This window comes from Pan troglodytes, chromosome 9, assembly GCF_028858775.2.
Source record: "Pan troglodytes isolate AG18354 chromosome 9, NHGRI_mPanTro3-v2.0_pri, whole genome shotgun sequence".
In the NCBI taxonomy this organism is placed as follows: domain Eukaryota; kingdom Metazoa; phylum Chordata; class Mammalia; order Primates; family Hominidae; genus Pan; species Pan troglodytes.
In genome coordinates, this window is record NC_072407.2 from 69,000,628 (window position 1) to 69,019,128 (window position 18,501).

Sequence of the window (18,501 nt, forward strand, 5' to 3'; positions counted from 1 at the left end):
GGAGGCCTTGGGGAGTCACTCACCATCACAATGGGTCCTGCTCTTGGGCCCTTTGAGGGGGGCGGGGAGCTAACGACAGAGGAATCTCCCCGAGGGCCCTAAAAAGGGGCTTTTGTAGCGGGCTGGCCGGCTTCTGTGGCAGCTTGGGGCAACATTTCAAAAATACAGGTGCGCCACATTTTAAGCAAAACTAGTCATTGTTTTGTAGCGCTTTAAACATTAAAGTTTGTCATTGCAGAGGTGTTATTTATTGCTACGGAAACTGAGAACCAAGGGGCAGAAAGATAACCTGGCAGAACTGGGACAGACCTAAGAGGCATTGCTACCCAGGCTACGCTTAGTCATGTTTTGTTTGCTCGTGAGTATCCGTGGTCTGGTTCTCTCTCACTCATTGTGTGTCCATCACAGTCCGGGTCTGTGGTGAGCACACCAGAGGAATACTTGGTGGAGAGGCCCAGCGAGGTCCCTAGTTCTGGGTGGGACAGGGTCTCCTCGTACACACCAAGCTGGAAGTCTAGGCAACTGAGTTTCCCGACTGTCTAGCATTCAAAATTCAGCTGTGGTCCAAGGGCACCTCCTGGCGGTAAAAACAAGCTTAGGCGGGCCGGGTGCGGCGGCTCACGCCTATAATCCCAGCACTTTGGGAGGCCGAGGCGGGCGGATCACGAGTTCAGGAGTTCGACACCAGCTTGGCCAACATGGTGAAACCCCGTGTCTACTAAAAATACAAAAAATAGCCGGGCGTGGTGGCGGGCGCCTGTAATCCCAACTACTCGGGAGGCTGAGGCAGGAGAATCGTTGGAACCCGGGAGGCGGAGGTTGCAGTGAGCCGAGATGGCGTCACTGCACTCCAGCCTGGGTGACAGAGCAAGACTCGGTCTCAAAAAAAAAAAAAAAGTTTAGGCTGATTCCCCACTGTCACTTTCCAACAAAGAATAGCCTTTTATGGAGATTGATGGATTGGGTTTATCTCCTAGTAGAGCCTGCCAGGGAGGTTGTCAACCACCATTCCTCATTGTAGTGGCTCCATAATGGCTTCTCTGATACCATCTGGGACACATTCCCCAGGCTGCCCTCTTCCACCCCAGCTACTTGGATATGTTCTTTCCCTGAGTTCTTTTTGTTTCTCAGCCATTTCAGAAGAGGCACTGTCCTTCCAATTTTATTTTATTTTTATTTTTTGTTTAATTTTTTAAAGACGGAGTCTCACTGTGTCGCCCAGGCTGGAGGGCAGTGGTGCGATCTCGGCTTACTGCAACCTCCACCTCCTGCGTTCAAGCCATTTTCCTGCCTCAGCCTCCCGAGTAGCTGGGACTACAGGCGTGCGCTACCCCCCAGCTAATTTTTGTATTTTTAGTAGAGACAAGGTTTCACCGTGTTGGCCAGGCTGGTGTCGAACTCCCGACCTCAAGCGATCCGCTGGCCTTGGCATCCCAAAGTGTTGGGATTACAGGCGTGAGCCACCTCGCCCGGCCCTTAACTATTATTACTATTATTTTTGAGTCAGGGTGTCACTTTGTTGTCCAGGCTAGAGTGCAGTGGCACCATTATGGCTCACTGTAGCCTCGACCTCCCAGGCGCAAGTGATCTTCCTATCTTAGCCTCTGGAGCAGCTGGGACCACAGGTGTGGGCCACCCCATCCAGCTAATTAAAATTTTTTTTTTGTAGAGATGGGGGTCTCACTGTGTTGCCCAGGCTGGTCTCAAACTTCTGGGCTCAAGATGTTTCCACCACAGTCTCACAAAATGCTGGGATTCGGGTGTGAGCCACTGCACCCGGCTTATATGTGCTGCTAATTTAAAATAGCACTATCCTATGTTAATATTATCTAATGTTTATGCCCAAATTTCTCCTGGATTGTTACAAATGTCTTTTTACAGTTGATTTCTTCTAATCTGGACTTAAACATTGTACATTTGTATGCATTATGTAAATGGTGTGTTTTGAGTTGTATAGCTGACTGTGTCTTACTATTTTTCCACTAAGGGCTATGTCGCCGCATGATGTCTAACTAGCGAGTAACGCAGTCCTCTGTGGTGTACAGTCACATATTGTACCTGTTCATCTCTGGGCATAGGGCACTCAGCTTGCTTCCAGCTTTCTGTCATTATAAACAAGGCTGCAGTGAACATGCTTAAGTATGTGCCCTAATTCTGTGTGAGAATTTGGGGGGATATAAACCCAGAGGTGGAATTGCTGGGTCATAGAGTATATGTAGAACTCACTTGTCTAAGTAGCACTGAATTCTCTGGAAAAGCTGCACCAGCATACTCTTCCACCTGTAGCATATGAGGGGCCTTGTATCTCTACATCCCTGCCAGTGATAGACATTATCCGCTTTTCTAATTTTTGTCAGTCTAATAGATATAAAGTGATATTTCATTGTTGCTTTAATTTGTATTTCTCTGGTTACTAATGATTTTAAGTATCCCTTCTTGTTGTCTTTTTTTGTGTGTGTGATGGAGTCTCGCTCTGTCGCTCAAGCTGGAGTGCAGTGGTACTATCTCGGCTCACTGCAGCCTCTGCCTCCTGGGTTCAAGCGATTCTTCTGCCTCAGCCTCCTGAGTAGCTGGGATTACAGGCGTGTGCCACCACCACGCCCGGCTAATTTTTGTATTTTTAGTAGAGACGAGGTTTCACCATATTGGTCAGGCTGGTCTTGAATTCCTGACCTTGTGATTCGCCCACCTCGGCCTCCCAAAGTGCTGGGATTACAGGTGTAAGCCACCACGCACAACCTTTTTTTTTTTCTTATTAGACGGAGTCTTGCTCTGTCGCCCAAGCTGGAGTGCAGTGGTGCGATCTCAGCTCACTGCAACCTCCGCCTCCCAGGTTCAAGCAATTCTCCTGTCTCAGCCTCCTGAGTAGCTGGGACTACAGGCACGTGTCACCACACTTGGCTGATTTTTGTATTTTTAGTAGAGACGGGGTTTCACATTGGTCAGGCTGGTCTCGAACTCCTGACCTTAGGTGGTCCACCCACCTTAGCCTCCCAAATTGCTGGGGTTAAAGGCGTGAGCCACTGTGCCCAGAGTTGTTTTTTGAGAAAGGGTCTTGCTTTGTCATGCAGGCTGGAGTGCAGTGTAACGATCATAGCTTGCTGTAGCCTCGAGCTCCTGGGCTCAAATAATCCTCCTGCTTCAGGAGGCTGAAGCCCTCAGCCCTCAGCCTCCCAAGTAGCTAGGACTATATGCCCAGCTAATTTTTTTGTTTTTGGTAAAGACGAGTTCTCACTATGTTGCTAGTCAAACTCCTAGCCTCAAGTGATCCTCCCACTTCAGCCTCCCAAAACACTAGGATTACAGGTGTGAGGCAAATACACCTGGCCTCTTGAATTTTCGAGTTTATGCTTCTGTAAATTTCCTGTTCATATCTTTTGCCCATCTTTCTTTTCAGGTTGTAGGCTCCTTTTTTGTTGTTGATTTGTAAGGCTTTTTCATATATTCTAATCTCTTATTGGTCTCAAATACAATCTCTCATTCCACTAATTATTAACTCTGTCCATGGTGTCCTTCATTGAACAGAAATCCTTATTTCCTGTGCAATGAAATTAATTTTTACCTTAAAGCTGTGCTTTTGAATTTTTTTTTTTTTTTTGAGACAGCCTGTTGCCCAGGCTAGAGTGCAGTGGTGTGATCATGGCTCACTGCAGCCTCAACCCCCCAAGCTCAAGCAATCCTTCCATCTCAGCCTCCCAAGTAGCTGGGACTACAGGTGCATGCCACCATGCCTGGCTAATTTAAGAAATTTTTTTTGTAGAGATAGAGTTTCACTGTGTTGCCCAGGCTGGTCTTGAACTTCTGAGCTCCAGTGATCCTCCCATCTCGCCTCCCAAAGTGCTGGGATTACAGGTGAGCCACTGCACCTGGCCTGCTTTTGAACTTTTGTATAAGATGTTCTTTTGTAGCCTCCTTAGTCACAAGATATTCTCCTACATTTTATTCTATTAACGTTAGGTTTTTGTTTTTGTTTTTTTGGGGGATGGAGTTTCACTCTTGTCCAGACTGGAGTGCAGTGGTGTGATCTGGTCTCACTGCAACCTCCGCCTCCCCCTCCCAGGTTCAGGCCATTCTCCTGCCTCAGCCTCCCGAGTAGGTGGGACTACAGGTGCGTGCCACCACGCCCGGCTAATTTTTGTATTTTTAGTAGAGACGGGGTTTCACTATATTGGCCAGGCTGGTCTCGAACTCCTGACCTCAGGTGTTCTGCCCGCCTTGGCCTCCCAAAGTGCTGGGATCACAGGCGTGAGCCACTGTACCCGGCCTATTAACATATTTTTTACCTTTTGCATTTAGGTCTGGAGCCCATTTATAGCAGTGCTATCCAATAAAAATATGTTAGCTACATATGCAATTTTAAAATTTCCAGCAAACACATTTAAAAAGTAATCAAAATAGTTGAAATTCACTTTAATGATACTTTTGAAACCCAATATATCTAAAATATTATTTCAACACATAATCAATATAAAAATTAAGGTATTTAAAGTTGTTGTCCTCTTCCATGCTTCATACCTGGTGTTTCAGAGTCATGACACACTTGGTTTGGCTACATCTCAGTAGCCACACATGGCTGGGTGGCTGCTGTTGTGGACAGCATGGACCTAAAGTCCACTCTTGTAGGTGATGTTAAGAATGCAAATATATTTTTCTCTACATAATCCTTTTTTTTTTTTTTTTTTTTTTGAGACAGGGTCTCACTTTATTGCCTAGACTGGAGTGCAGTGGCATGATCTCGGCTCACTGTAACCTCTGCTTCCCAGGTTCAAGCAATGCTCCTGCCTCAGCCTCCCAAGTAGCTGAGACTACAGGCACATGCCACTACACCTGGCTAATTTTTGTAGAGATGGGGTTTCACCATGTTGCCCAGGCTGGTCTTGAACTCCTGAGCTCAAGTGACCCACTCACCTCAGCTTCCCAAAGTGCTGGGATTATAAGCATGAACCACCATGCCCGGCCAAGTAATCCATTTTTATCTGCCATCTCTCTCCATTGATTTGTGCTGCCTGCATTTATTGTATTTTTGTGTCTAACTTGTCTCATAGCCCTCACCGCCCCATTCCATCCTGTTGTCTTTCCTGGAATTTTTTCTTTCTTCCACTCACAGCTGAAGGTGTTTTCTGACTTAATTCCTGACACTATGCTTCCCCTCTTCTATGTCCTGTTCTTAAGGAATCATGCCCTGAAGTCCTGCTGCTGCATATGCAGATGCTGCTCGGAGTCTTCAGTCTCACCTCTCCGTTGACAATGCCTGCCCCTACTGCAGGACTGCTTTAATTGGCTGTCCTATTTACACTTACGTGTCGTGTTAAAATAATCATTTCTCTATTAATTTCTCCATATACATTTCCTTCTGACATTTCCAATTATTGTTTCCCTTCAGTGCCCCCAGGCTTGCCAGCTTGGAGTGCAAATACCTAGATTCCCTGAGCACCCCCAAGGTATGACTGTCTCTTCAGTGGAGATTTTACAGTTGTATTTGAAGAAAAGATGCCTGTGTAGTGCTGATGGATTCTTCCACTTAGTCCCATGACAGATTGTTCTAGTTACGCGTATCCACCTGTTGGCTGTGGAACAGTAAATCTACCCATCTTAAGGGGGAAATTATCCTGCAGGCTCTCTGGTCTACCAGGTCTCCGGTTTGGAGCCCACTCTGGGGCTGTGATGTGCTAGTTCTGGGCCTGCACACACTTCACTCGGTCTTTGTCATGACTGATGATAGGCCCGCAGTCAATGACTAAAGATGGGGCTGCCTTCCTGGAAAAACGGTTGTCTGTGTGTATAGGAAACAATGAAAGAACACGCTTTTCCTGTTGGAGGCCACCAAGGAGTGCCCACTTCCATCAACATCTGGAGACAAACACTGTGCCCTGAAAGCTCCGATTGCCAAACCAGAGACAAAGGAGAAGCCACCCGCTCCTTTCTAATACTTCGTCAGATCCAGAAGGTAGTCTCAGCTGGGCATGGTGGCTCACGCCTGTAATCCCAACAGTTTGAGAGGCCAAGGTGAGAGAATCACTTGGGCCCAGGAATTCGAGACCGACCTGGGCAACATAGTGAGACCCCGTCTCTACAAAAAACAGACTTAGTCGGGTGTGATGGCATGTGCCTGTGGTTCAGGCTACTCGGGAGGCTGAGGTGGGAGGATTGCTTGAACCCGGGAGGTGGAGGTTGCAATAGGCTGTGATTGCGCCACTGCAGTCCAGCTTGGCTGACAGAGTGAGACTCTGTCTCAAAAAAAAAAAAAAAGAATATATATTATTCTCTGTGTGTATATTTACATGCTTGGGCTGTAAAGTCACCTCATGGCTTCCCAGAGTGACTTCATTCTGTTGATCAGTTTATTGGAACCTGCCACTTCTCAGATCCCTGTCTGAGGTCCCTTGATCTACTGGAGAGCAGACGGCAAGTGGGGGCAGTAAGCACCCGCTGTGTGCTCAGCTTTCCACCACTGGGCTGAGCAGTGGCTGAGACTGGCTGGGGCTGTAGCAATGCTTCCCAGTCTTCCAATTTGAAAACAGTTCAGAGATCACAAGTGAAGAAAATTGTGCACCAGGGAAGGAGTCCCTCATTGCTTTTTAACATGAATACTGCTTGTTGACATCATCCCAACCCATGGTGAACTACTTTGGTTTAAAAAGAGGCTTGGCATTGGTCAAGCCAGCACGCTGGAGGTCACTGTCAGAGGGAAATGAGACCAGGTCAGGGAAGCTCTCAGTGTGACACGGCTCTTCAAGAGCTTGGAGGCTGGGGAAACGTGAGATGTAGGAGACCAGAACCGAAGGAGAGGACAGAGGCTTGGGCAGAGAGGCTGTGGTCAGGAAAGCAAAGACACCCAGAGGCGGTGAGAGAAGCTGAGCTGTTTAATCACCTCCTTGGCCAGACTCAAGGCGGTGGCTGTCCCTGAACAACACACCTTGGAAGCCATTGAGAGCAGCTGGAGATGGAGTGGCAGCTGGAGTTACAGGGTGGGGGTGGGGAGGGAGGGCTCCTGCGCCTCTGACTGTCATCTGGCACTTCTGCCCCCAGGGCCTGCTTCAGCTCTGAGAGGTTCCTGGCTGGTCTGAGGGGTGAGGAACCAGAAGGCAGAAGGCGAGTGCCCTCGCATGGCAGGAGAATGACCCTGAGGCAGGGGCAGCCACTCCCCACATGGCCTATGTTGAGGGTGCGGCACTGTCCACATCGTGGTGAGGGACAGAGGCACGAGGCTGGGGAAAGGGGAGAAGTTGGCGGGGGTGGGAGAGGGGGTTGCCTGGGTCCCACCACCAGTCTGGAATTAAACAGCAGAAGAGAAGGGCTGCCCTTGGGAACATGGACTTGTCCCCAGTGACAGTTCCTGGTGATGGGTTGACCTTGGCAACAGACCCTAGCAGCAGGCAGTTGTCCTGACAAGAGGGCGGTCCCTGTCGACTGTCCCTGGCAGTTTCCTGAACGGAGGGAGCGAGTTGGCCTGGGACCTTGCCCTCAACTACTTGTTCTTCTTAAAGAAGCTGAAGCGTTTTTCTCGCTCTCGTTCTCTGCCATCTTTGCTGCGGAGCACAACAGGCCCCTCAGCCCCGACGGGTGACACTGGGGGCATGGTCATGGCCCGGGTCATGCCCCGGGTGGTGCTGGGCACCACCGGCTCTTCAGGCTCTCCAGAGGCAGAAGACGCTGTGGCAATGGCTGCATTCACCACCCGTAGCCACGAGCTCATCTCTGCCTGTGGATGGAAAGACCCTCAGTCAGCTTCAAGGACACTGTGCTGAGTTGGCCGCAGTGGACAGCAGGGAAGTGTAAGAGGAGGAGGCAGAAAGTGAGCTGACTGTTTCATGCTATTAGGAGAATGCGGCCGGCTTAGACAGGGAGTGCGGCCTGGTGCGGCCGTCGCACACATCCAGTCTTACCACAAAGGACAAGACCAGGAAAAAGAGGGAGGACGGGGAAGGAAGGGGAGTCTGCAGCTGGAAGCTTCTGGAATGGCACGGACAGAGAGGAACACGAAGGACAGCTCACCTCATCCTTGGCCTGGAATAAATATTCTTTTCCATCCTGTAAGCTGTTGGGAGAGAGAGGCCACAGGGCAGAGCTGAGAATCCGGATCTGCCAGGTAGCTGCTGGTGAGAGCGTAATCATGACCCAACACCGGGCTGGGACATGTGGCTGCAGCCCTCAGAGCCGGACCAGACACGCTCTGCACATTCTTCAGCTTCCCCAGACTGTGCAGAAGCACATCCTTTCTGACTGGCCGCAGAGGCAGGGGGAGCTCACTTCCACCCCAGCCCGGGCCTCCTGCTCCGGCTGCTTGCTGGCAGGCAGGGACAGGCCCCTGGAGGTCTTCCCAGATCCCTGCCTTTGGATTTCCCACCCTGGGTAATTTTTCACCTTGACATTGGCAGCCGTCAGGCCTGGGTCTTGGTTCTCCTGCTCCCCTTGGTGTGGAGACAACCAGAATCTCCGCCTCCCTCATCTACACTATCCCCAAGTGGCTGGCCTGGTTACTCCACTCAGGCTCCTTACAGGAACTCCCCTCCCTCTGGACCTGACTCATGGCTCACCTGTGTCACTCCCAACTCTCCTCCCATCCCGAGAGCACTGTTCCCTGTTCCTACCCCAGCTTGAAGACATGTTTGCGCTTTCGGTAATCAAAGGCGACGCTGCCCTGGGCCCTGGCCAGGCTGACAGGCACTTCTCCGTGGTATGGCACTCCCGCACTGGCTGCCTTGGCATCCTTGTAAAAGCCGAGGCTCCCACGCCGCAGGACACAGTACACGTTCTGCCAGGACCTGCGAGGGACGCGGTGCTGACTGGCCGGCCTCAGTGGCGCCCGCAACCTGGAGCCCTCTTGGGTGTCCTAGGACTTCCAGTTCTGCTCCCATCTTTAGGCCACGGTCTTCACACCCTCTGGTCCTCCCCTGAGGCCCCGCTCTGGTCCCAAGTCCTACCCTTTGCCCAGAAGATGTACTCTAAAGGGCATCCCTCCCTCTATCTGGGCAGAGGCTCTGGGGAAGTGCCCTCTGAGGGCAGGCTCCAGAGAGGCTGTACCTGTTGGCAGCCTTCTTCCCGAAGGCCTCCATCTCCTGCTTGCGGCACAGCATCCCCTCCATCTGCTCCTGGGCAGATGGCTCTGGGCCTCGAGGCGGCAGGGTGGCAGCATGGGCTGACTCGGTGGACCTGCTCTGGGGCATTGCAGATGGGGCCGGGCCCCGAGTCCGGGTCTGCCTCTCTCCCCGGGGCCCATTGGCTTCGTCCCCTGAGCCAGGTCCCTGGGGGGGAATCAGTGTCAGTGTCAAAGGATGAGACGGGAGATCCCTAACCTGGGTGCCAGGAAGCTCCGTGTCCAGGAGTTGGTCTTCCTGCCCCCAAGCTGCCTGTGAGCCTCTGCCCTCTCCCATCCCATCCCCAGTACTCCCCCACCCGCACTCACCACCCCCTCTGGACCCTTCGCCTCACAGTTACCAACACCACACTTGCAGGGGAACTCACCGGCCCTTCGGGGAAGCTGCTGGGCTCAAGTCTCTGTTGTCCCAGCAGGGGCTGCAAGGACAAGAATCTGTAAAAGGATGTGCGGGGGTGGAGGGGCTACGACTCCGATGGGGGCACAGAGGGACAGTGGGGTCACCTGTGAGGGCTCTCCATCTGTGCAGACTCCATTAACACTGGGTGCTTGTGTGGATGGTGGTGGCCGTGGCTGGGTTCTGGGATGACCAAAGGCAACACAGAATCATTAGTCCCTGGGTGGCCTGGGCTCAGCCGCCTCCTCCTACCCAGGCATCCTGGCTCTCACCCGTCCCAGGTGGTGTCAGAAGCTGTCTGGCCGCCCACCAGGTCCCCTGGAGGCACACTGGCTGTGGGTTCGGGAGCAGGCGGCTGTTTCCTCCGCTCCTCCTCCTCCCTCTTTCTCTTTCGCTCCTTCTCCCGCTCCTCTAGCTGTCAAAAAATGCTGCATTCAGTGTGTAGAAGGTCGCGTGTAAGAGGGCCAGGGAAACAGGGAGAGCTGAAATGTCTCAACTCTAATTTGATGAAATATGATAAAAGGAGAACAGAATTTGAGAAGATGGTGGGGACAAGAAACAAAGTGGGAGAAGGTGTCTCGGCATCACCCAGGGGAACTGACACCTCCTAAAGGTGTGGTGACAATGGCACTCTCAGCTCACATCTGGGGGCCACTGGTGCAGTGGGAAGAGAGAATACATGTCTTCTCCAAGCAGAAGCCAGCACGGGTCGGGGGAGCAGGTTGGAGCGGGCATCCGGGGTCCTGTGTCCCTCACCGCAGTAAGCTTCTCCAGCGCACAGAATCGCTCCTCCCAGGCCACTGCTGACTTCTGGAAGGCCTCGTGCCGCTTGATGAGGCTCTCAACTTCGTCGACCGTGCAACCCAGCTCAGCGCTGCGCACCAGCGGCTCCTGGCTGCAGAGCCAGGCCTCTGCCATCCCTGCATCTCTTCCAAACACAAGCACCTCCAAAACTGGCAGGATCAGGGGTTGCAGGAAGATGGTGGGTCAGAGTGGCCACTGGCAGGGCACAGTGGCCATGGCAACCTCAAGAACAGGGACACAGAGAAAGCCACTGCCCCAGAGCTGTGCCAGGCAGCGCGAAGATTGGGCATCATGAGTTTCACACCCAGGGTTCCTAGTCTCACCTACTCTGGAACCCACAGGGTGCAGGATGCTCCCCACTCCCCACAGGGCCTGGGGCCCCCTTGGCAGCTCACCCAGCTGAAGCCAGTCCATCTTCTCCTGCCACTTCTCAGCTGTCTCCTGGCGCCGTGCCTGCAGCTGAGACAGCTTCTCTGAGATCTGGGGGCGGGGGGCAGAGATATGAGTTAGCACCAGGATGTGAGATCTTTCCACGGCCCCTGGGGAGTCATCCAGGGGGACAGGTGATTTCTTTCTTTCTTTCTTTTTTTTTGAGACGGAGTTTCGCTCTTATCACCAAGGCTGGAATGCAGTGGCGCAATCTCAGCTCACTGCAACCTCCACCTCCCGGGTTCAAGCAATTCTCCTGCCTCAGCCTCTGAGTAGCTGGGATTACAGGTGCCCGCCACCACGCCCGGCTAATTTTTGTGTTTTTAGTGGAAATGGGGTTTCACCATGTTTCATCACAGCCCAGCCACACAACCCATGGAGGCCAGGCTGGTCTCGAACTCGTGACCTCAGGTGATCTGCCCGCCTGGGCCTCCCAAAGTGCTGGGATTACAGGCGTGAACCACCATGCCTGGCCCAGGACCAGTGATTTCTGATGTCAAGAGGCAGACGGTTCTGGGGAGAGATTTCCAGAATGCGAGAAACCCGTGAATGGCACTGAGGGGAGAGAATGAAAGGTTTCTTGCAAAGAGAGAATGAGAGGAAGCAGAAAGCCGCCAAGAAGTCAGCATTCAGCACTGCACAGTGAGAATGGCCCGGCCACCCAGGCCTCACCCACCTCCTCAGCCGCATAGTGGCTCCTGGCCAGCAGCTCCTTCCCCATGTCGATGCAGGAGGAGAAGCGGTCTGCCCGGGCCTCTATCTCTGCCTTGATGCCTTGCTGGTTCTTGATGACTAGATCCGCGGAGGACACATCCCTGGGGGGAGGCAGAAACAGCATCACCTGCTGCCCACAGCCCCATCACAGCCCAGCCACACAACCCGTGGAGGCCCTGGGCCCTGGGATTCTCACCGGGGACGCTCCTGGGCATCCATCTGCAGGTTGACCTCATCCATCCAGAGCATCAGTTCCCGGACAGCCTTGAAGAAGCGGAACTTGTCTGTGGTGTCCAGCAGCAGCTGCCGGCGGGCGGCAGAGCTTCCCTGAAGCTGGGCCCAGGCCTCGGCCACGGCCTGCATGTGGCGGCCGATCTCCTCAGCCTTGTCTCCAGCGTAGGCCTTCTGGAGCCGGTGGCCGTCGTCCTGCACCTGCTGGACCTGCGGAGCCCCGGGTCAGAGTCAGGCAGAGCGGGCGACTCCAAGGAGCCACAGCCTGCCTCAGTCCTGGCTGCCACTCTCACCTCCTGCCTGTCTCACAGCCAAAGAAGCAGGGGGAGGAGCCAGGGAGTGGGGGTGCTGGGAAAGATGAAGGCACGGGCTGGCCACACTCTGCCCTGTTGGGTCTCATCTAGACACCTGGGCTTAACTGGGGGAGGATCTGGAAAAGAGCCATTGGCCAGTTGAACTTTCAGAGGCCTGTCTAGGATGTGATAGATCTTGGAGATTGCTAGAACGTGATACTTAGCCTGAAAAGGGGATTCAGGCAGGGGCTGATGGGTTCTAGTGGTTGAAGGAAGGATCCATGCTTATTGAGTGTGAGCCTAGAGCTCAAGCCTGGGAAGCACCAACAGGCAGATTTAGCGCAGCATGAAGAGTCTCCTGGCCACTGGGAACCCCTGAAGACATCATGGGCTCTCAAGGGGGCTTGTCATCAAAAGTGTGAATGCAGTGGCTAGATGTCCCCTGCCAGAGATGTTTTCTTTCTTTTTGAGACGGAGTTTCGCTCTTGTTGCCCAGGCTGGAGTGCAGTGGAGTGATCTCAGCTCACTGCAACCTCCGCCTCCCGGGTTCAAGTGATTCTCCTGCCTCAGCCTCCTGAGTAGCTAGGATTACAGGCATGCACCACCACGCCTGGCTAATTTTGTATTTTTAGTAGAGAAGGGGTTTCTCCATGTTGGTCAGGCTGGTCTCGAACTCCCAATCTCAGATGATCCGCCCTCCTCGGCCTCCCAAAGTGCTGGGATTACAGGCGAGAGCCACCGCGCCTGGCCAAACAGAGATGTTTTCTTGGAGCAATTTCCTCGTCTCGAAATGGCCCTCGAAAGAGTGCCGTCCTCCCAGCATTTCTGAGCTCTACCCTAGCTCCTGGGAACTCTCCTCGGCATTTCCCCCATGGCCTCCTCTAAGCCTCCCCCAGCCTCCTCATGCTTGGGTCAGACCTGGGGGCTGAGGGCCTGAATGTCATGCTCGTAGGCACAGTGTCGGCGCTGCAGGGCCTCGGCAGCGTTGAGGTCGCGGCCAGTCCCGTCTGGAAGCTGCTGCTGCTTGTGCTGCACCCGCGCCAGGGCTTGGCGTGCCCCGTGCAGGAAGCGCTGCAGCTCGTACGCCGCGGCCAGCACCTGACCCCGTGTGTCCAGCAGCTCAAGCAGGTCAGCCCAGGCCTCGTTGAGACTGTCCTTCCACTCGGCCACGGTGGCCCGTGCAGCATGGCCCCCAGCAATGAGCCCATTGGCCAGCGCATTGGCGCTATCTACGCGCTCCTGACCGATGGTGCTTGTGTCCCGGGAGAACTCTCGGAATTTGTCTCGGAGCATCTGGTAGAGGAAGCAGATGGACAGACCATGCCGTGATGTTAGGGGATGTGGTCCCTGCCTGATGGAGCGAGTCCTCCACTCCAAACTCAGAACCCACCTCTCCCCCCTGCACGGGGGCTGGGACAGGTTTCTTCCCCGTGGTTAAGGAGTAGGTGCAGCTGCTTCCCACTGACCCTGTATTTGACAGACTCCCTCCACCCCCAGCAAAGGCGTTTCGAGGTGCTTGGGACCCTTAGGCTTCAGACAAGGATACCCTAACTATGGTCCATATTTCTGTACGACTGAGGGTCCAAGCCCCCAAACTGGGGGGGGGGGGGTGGATCATACTCCGTTTTGTTGAATTCTGTTGAAAAGTGTGAGTGATAATTTCCTGTTTGCCCTTGTCTCAGCTCAGCTTCATGTCCCCTTTCTGTACAATTCTTCAAATTGTGTGTGTGTGTATATATTTAGAGATGATAGGGTCTTGCTCTGGAGTGCACTAGCGCAATCACTGCAGTGTCGACCTCCCAGGCTCAAGAGATCCTCCCACCTCAGCCTCCTAAGTAGTTGGGCCTACAGGCATGCACTGCTGTGCCTGGCTAATAAAAAAATTTTTTTTTTGTAGAGATGGGGGGTCTCACTATGTTGCCCAGGCTGGTCTTGAACTCCTGGACTCAAGCAATCCTCCCATCTCAGCCTCCCAAGGTGCTAGGATTACAGGTGTGAGCCTATGCCCGGCCTCTTCAAATCATATACCTCAAAACCAGGAGGACAGTGCCTGCTCAGCCTGGTCTTGCCCCTTAGCCCCTCAGTGCTCTGCCTGGGACGAGGTCCTAGTCTCCCTGTGGGTCCTCCAGTCTTCCCACGGCTGATCTGAGCTGGGTGCCCTCCTTACACTCACAGTCACATGCTCGAAGTCCTGGCCCAGCTCGTGGGAGGCCGCCACCACCTCGCGCTCCTGGATCCACTGCTCTAGGTCATCCAGCTCGCGGCGGAGCTGGCACAGCCGGAGGTGCTCCTGCAGGCGCTCCCGCCGCTCTCCAGCCAGCTCCTTCAGGCCGGCATACAGCTTGTCCACCTGGGCTTGGCGGATGGATATCCGAGTGCTGCAAGAAGAGTGAGGGAGGCCCTGTGGGACTTAGGGGTGTAGCTCTGACCTCCGGTCTGTTCTGTGGAGCCCTGTCCCTCTGAGTCTCCCAACAGCTCGCCCACCCTGTGTTCCAGCTTTCTAGAAGGCTCCGTGCACACAGCACTGAAGGCTCCACATTCCCTACACCTTCCTATTCCTGCAGCCGGCTCCACCCCCAGGCTGGGCCGGGCTGCCGCTGCACCCACCTCTCTGGGTGCTCGTGGTCAATCATGTCCTGGCTGCTGGCCGCCAGCTGGTGGATGGTCTGCGCGTAGTCGGCCAGGGCTTGCTCCAGCACCTGGTGCTTCTTCACCTCTGCCTGGGCACTCAGCTCATCCTGGGGGAAGGGACAGTGGCATCCAGCATCAGGTCGGGGGAGGGCAGAACTGGTCGCATACACTGGGCTCTGTCCTGGCCCTCACCTTGGCCTTCTCCTGGCCCATCATGTGTAATTCCTGCTCGCCCATCCAGGCCTCCGCCTCGGCGGCATCGCGGTAGAACTGCTGGGCTCGCAGGGCCTCCTCCAGTCGCTTCCCTCGAAGTTCCAGCTCGTGGCCCAGGCGTTTCCACATTTCCTGCAGCTCAGCCAGCTCTGGACCTGCTGCTGCTGTACCTAGAGCACGCTGCCGCTCCCTCAGGTCCGCGATCCGGGGCTCATGGCCCTGAATCTCTTTCTGCAGGGTCTGCCGGTGGCCACAGAAGAGAAAATGCTGAAAGTCCTGCCCCAGCCCCACGTGCTCCCGGAGACCACCCTTCACCCCTGTGCCTCTCTCCTTCCTGGGTCCTCTGCTCCCTCTCCTAGCCTGGGGGTGCGATGGTAACACCCGTCAGCCCCCCAGCCCCCACTATCTCCTACTGAGAGGACCCACCCTCCCGAGGTGAGGAAAGACAGCCACTGAAGTCCAGGGTTACACTCAGCATCGAGGGGGACCTGGTCTTAAGAAAAAACACGTCCAAGTCTGGGCAGGCTCCTGGGAACTTCTCTTTTGCCTTCAGCCTCTGCCTCACCTGGTTTTTCTTCATGAGAAGCTGGACACTGGGCAGGTCCTTGCCATGCTCCATGGAGCTGGCCATGGGCAGCCGCTCTGTCACCCACAACTGGAAGAGGAAGAGGGGGTCAGTGGAGGCCCAGAGGGCAAGGCAAGCAGCAGGGACTGATTAGTGGGAGTGGGGACACCTGGGGCTACCACCCTGTGTGTGGGGAACGGTCATCTCTGGTTCTGGGAGGCATCTCCAAGTCTCCCTATAGGGGAGATGGTCAATGCCAAAGAGAAGAGGGAACAGAGCCCTGCTGGCATCTCCCTGGCATCCAGGAGGGAGGCTGGAGAACCACGTGGCTGGGGGCAGCTTGCCGTCCTTGGCCCCAGTGACTCACAATCTCATCTTCCACGTCGCGGTGGAACTGGTGCTGCTCGCGAGAAGCCTGCAGGCGCCGGCAGCGTTCCCGCATGGGCTGGCACAAGGCCCTGAACTTCTCCTCCACGGCCCTCGAGGTTCTCTCCACCTCCCCTGCACCCTGGTCCTCCTGGGCCAGTGCTTTGGCCTGGGCCTGGATTGCCTCCACCTCCTTCTCTCTCACAGCCATCTCCCATTCCAGCATCTGCAAACCGCCAGGAGGAAGGACATGTTAGCTCTGCATTTCCGCCTTCATGCCCAGCAGAGACACCAACCAGTCTCTATCCAGCCCACTGTGGCTGCTCATCACTGCAGCTCACCCAGGGAGAGCATCCCCTCATGGGCTGGATCAGTGGATCTCGAACTTTATATGCACAAGAATCCAAGGGCAGGGGTTGAAAAAATCCCTATTGGGTACTGTGCTCACTACATGGGTGATGGGTTCAATTATACCCCAAACTTCAGCATCACACAATATAACTTATAACAAACCTGCACCCACACCCGCGAATCTAAAAGATTGAAATTTAAAAATCCAGGGTAGTGTGATAACTGTGCCCATTATCAATTCATTGTCTCTCCATCCCCAATCCATCGTGGCCCTGCTTTGAGACACTGGAACTGGCCCCCCTGGAAACATTCCTCCTTTGCCAGCAGGCACAATCTAGGCCTTGTCAGCAGAGGGCGCTGGAGGGACACCACAATGCCTAGCAGATGCGGGGCATTCCACGGTTCCAAGGTGCTTTCCTTCCTCCTACAGCAAAACTGTCCACAGTGCGCAAGAGATCCGGTGGCTCTTACTCTCTGGCAAGTTTTGCTGCACTCTAGTGGCCACTTCCTGCTGGCCAGCCTTGGCTTGCTGGCTTCAGACATGCTCTGGCCTGTGATACCCCAGCAAATTTCCAGGCCATTCAGTGGGCCTCCGCCCTCTCCAAGGAGGTCTGAGACTCAGCCATCTTGCTCCTTCCTGGGGGACTCCTCAACCCCAGAGGTGTCAGCTGCTCCCTACACTTCCCATTCTGCATTCTTCAGAGCAGGGACCAGCAAGTCCAGCCCACTGCCTAGCCTTATAAAGTTTTTATTGGACCACAGCTGCACCCCTTTTTAAAAATTTTTTTGAGACAAGTCTCGCTCTGCCACCCAGGCTGGAGTGCAGTGGCACAATCACAGCCCACTGCAGCCTCGACTCTCCAGGCTCAAACAATCTTCTCACCTCAGCCTCCTGAGTAGCTGGGACTACAGGCACACACCACCACCATGCCCAGCTAATTTTTGTAGTTTTTGTAGAGATGGGGTTTTGCCATGTTGCCCAGGCTAGTCTCAAAACTCCTGGACTCAAGTGATCCAGCCACCTCGGCCTCCCAAAGTGTTGGGATTACATGTGTGAGCCACCACACCTGGCCATACCCCTTATTTTACATATAATCCGCAGCTGCTTTTACCTTACAAGGGCAGAGTTGAAGGGCTGTGACATAGACCTTACGACCCATGAAGCCCCAAATATTTACTATCTGGTGCTTTACTGAAAAAAGTTTTCTGACCCCTGCTATAGAGTTCTCTTTACCACCTTTTACTAATTTATACTTCTGGTTTTTTTTTTGAGACAGAGGCCTGCCCAGGCTGGAGTGCGATGGCAAGATCACGGCTCACTGCAACCTCTGTCTCCTGGGTTCAAGCTATCCTCCTCCCTCAGCCCTCAGCCTCCCAAGTAGCTGGGATAACAGGCATGCACCACCACGCCTGGCTAATTTTTGTATTTTTAGTAGAGACGGGGTTTCACCATGTTGGCCAGGCTGGTCTTGAACTCCTGACCTCAAGCGACCTGCCTGCCTTGGCCTCCCAAAGTGCTGAGATTACAGGCGTGAGCCACTGTGCCTGGCCTAATTAATATTTCTTTTTACTGAAGTTCTCATCGTCAAATTATTAGGGGGTCTGTCTCCTAACTCTAACCCTGACTGCGACATATCCCTAGAGATTCTGATACTGGCTGCCCAAAGAAATGACTCTGGGAAATGCTAGTGAAGGTGTTATCTGCCAGGCCTCAGCTGGCCTCCCAAATCTTGAAAGCTGCAGACCCCTTTCTTCTGCTGTTCACCATCCCCATCAAAGGCCCACAGCACACCTGCTGCTTCTTGAGCAGGATGTTGACGCTGGTGAGGTCCTTGCCGTAGTCATCCGAGTGCAGCTGGGCCTGCAGGCTCTCCAGCCAGCTCTCCAGGGCACAGCAGCTCTGGGCAAACAGCTCAGCTCGGTTGGCATCAAAGAGGCTGCGGGCCTTGGCTTGGGTGGTGGTCTCCAGCTCGTCCCAGCGCCTGTGCAGGTCTCTCAGCTTCTCCAACACCAGGGCTTTCAGCTCTGGCTTCTCAAGGGTGAGCTCTCGCCCTTCCTGGAAGGCAGGACAGAGAATGTCAAAGTGCCCAAATTAGCCTGAACTTTAGAGGCTGAGAGCAGACCAGGGGCCTTACGGGCAGTAGAGACCTGAAGTGTGGGCAATAATTCCAAGTCCTTGTGTGTTCTTATCGACACACTCTTCACGGAGGTTTAAAATCCCTTCTAAACTGCTGTTCCCTCACTGCTGATGAACCCCACTCCTCCAAGACCCAGCTCAAACAGCATTTCAACGAGGAAGCCCTTGCACTCTCTTTAGTTTGGGTTCCTTGGTGCCTGTGGTTTCTGGCACCACACTGCACATTGACTTGAGTTATTTGCCATCATTTTGTATTTCTCAACTCATTACTCT

General features: G+C 54.0%; 1 protein-coding gene across 5 annotated transcripts in view; it reads right to left on the minus strand.

Annotated features, from left to right (window-relative positions):
* Positions 1–6,848: 6,848 nt before the first annotated feature.
* SPTBN2 (spectrin beta, non-erythrocytic 2) overlaps positions 6,849–18,501 on the minus strand; it is a 43,595-nt gene continuing 31,942 nt past the window's right edge. For all 5 annotated transcript variants that reach the window (XM_016921313.4, XM_016921315.4, XM_063783122.1 and 2 more), the window contains 18 exons: positions 17,884–18,147; positions 15,742–15,966; positions 15,375–15,464; positions 14,789–15,049; positions 14,573–14,703; positions 14,139–14,343; positions 12,884–13,258; positions 11,638–11,882; positions 11,404–11,542; positions 10,694–10,778; positions 10,251–10,447; positions 9,767–9,909; positions 9,602–9,677; positions 9,466–9,516; positions 9,025–9,245; positions 8,592–8,765; positions 7,996–8,038; positions 6,849–7,702 (listed from right to left, as the gene is read on the minus strand). In XM_016921313.4, coding sequence (XP_016776802.1) covers positions 7,469–7,702; positions 7,996–8,038; positions 8,592–8,765; positions 9,025–9,245; positions 9,466–9,516; positions 9,602–9,677; positions 9,767–9,909; positions 10,251–10,447; positions 10,694–10,778; positions 11,404–11,542; positions 11,638–11,882; positions 12,884–13,258; positions 14,139–14,343; positions 14,573–14,703; positions 14,789–15,049; positions 15,375–15,464; positions 15,742–15,966; positions 17,884–18,147 — 3,159 coding nt within the window. In that variant the 3' untranslated portion in view covers positions 6,849–7,468. The remainder of the gene's footprint in view (positions 7,703–7,995; positions 8,039–8,591; positions 8,766–9,024; positions 9,246–9,465; positions 9,517–9,601; positions 9,678–9,766; positions 9,910–10,250; positions 10,448–10,693; positions 10,779–11,403; positions 11,543–11,637; positions 11,883–12,883; positions 13,259–14,138; positions 14,344–14,572; positions 14,704–14,788; positions 15,050–15,374; positions 15,465–15,741; positions 15,967–17,883; positions 18,148–18,501) is intronic.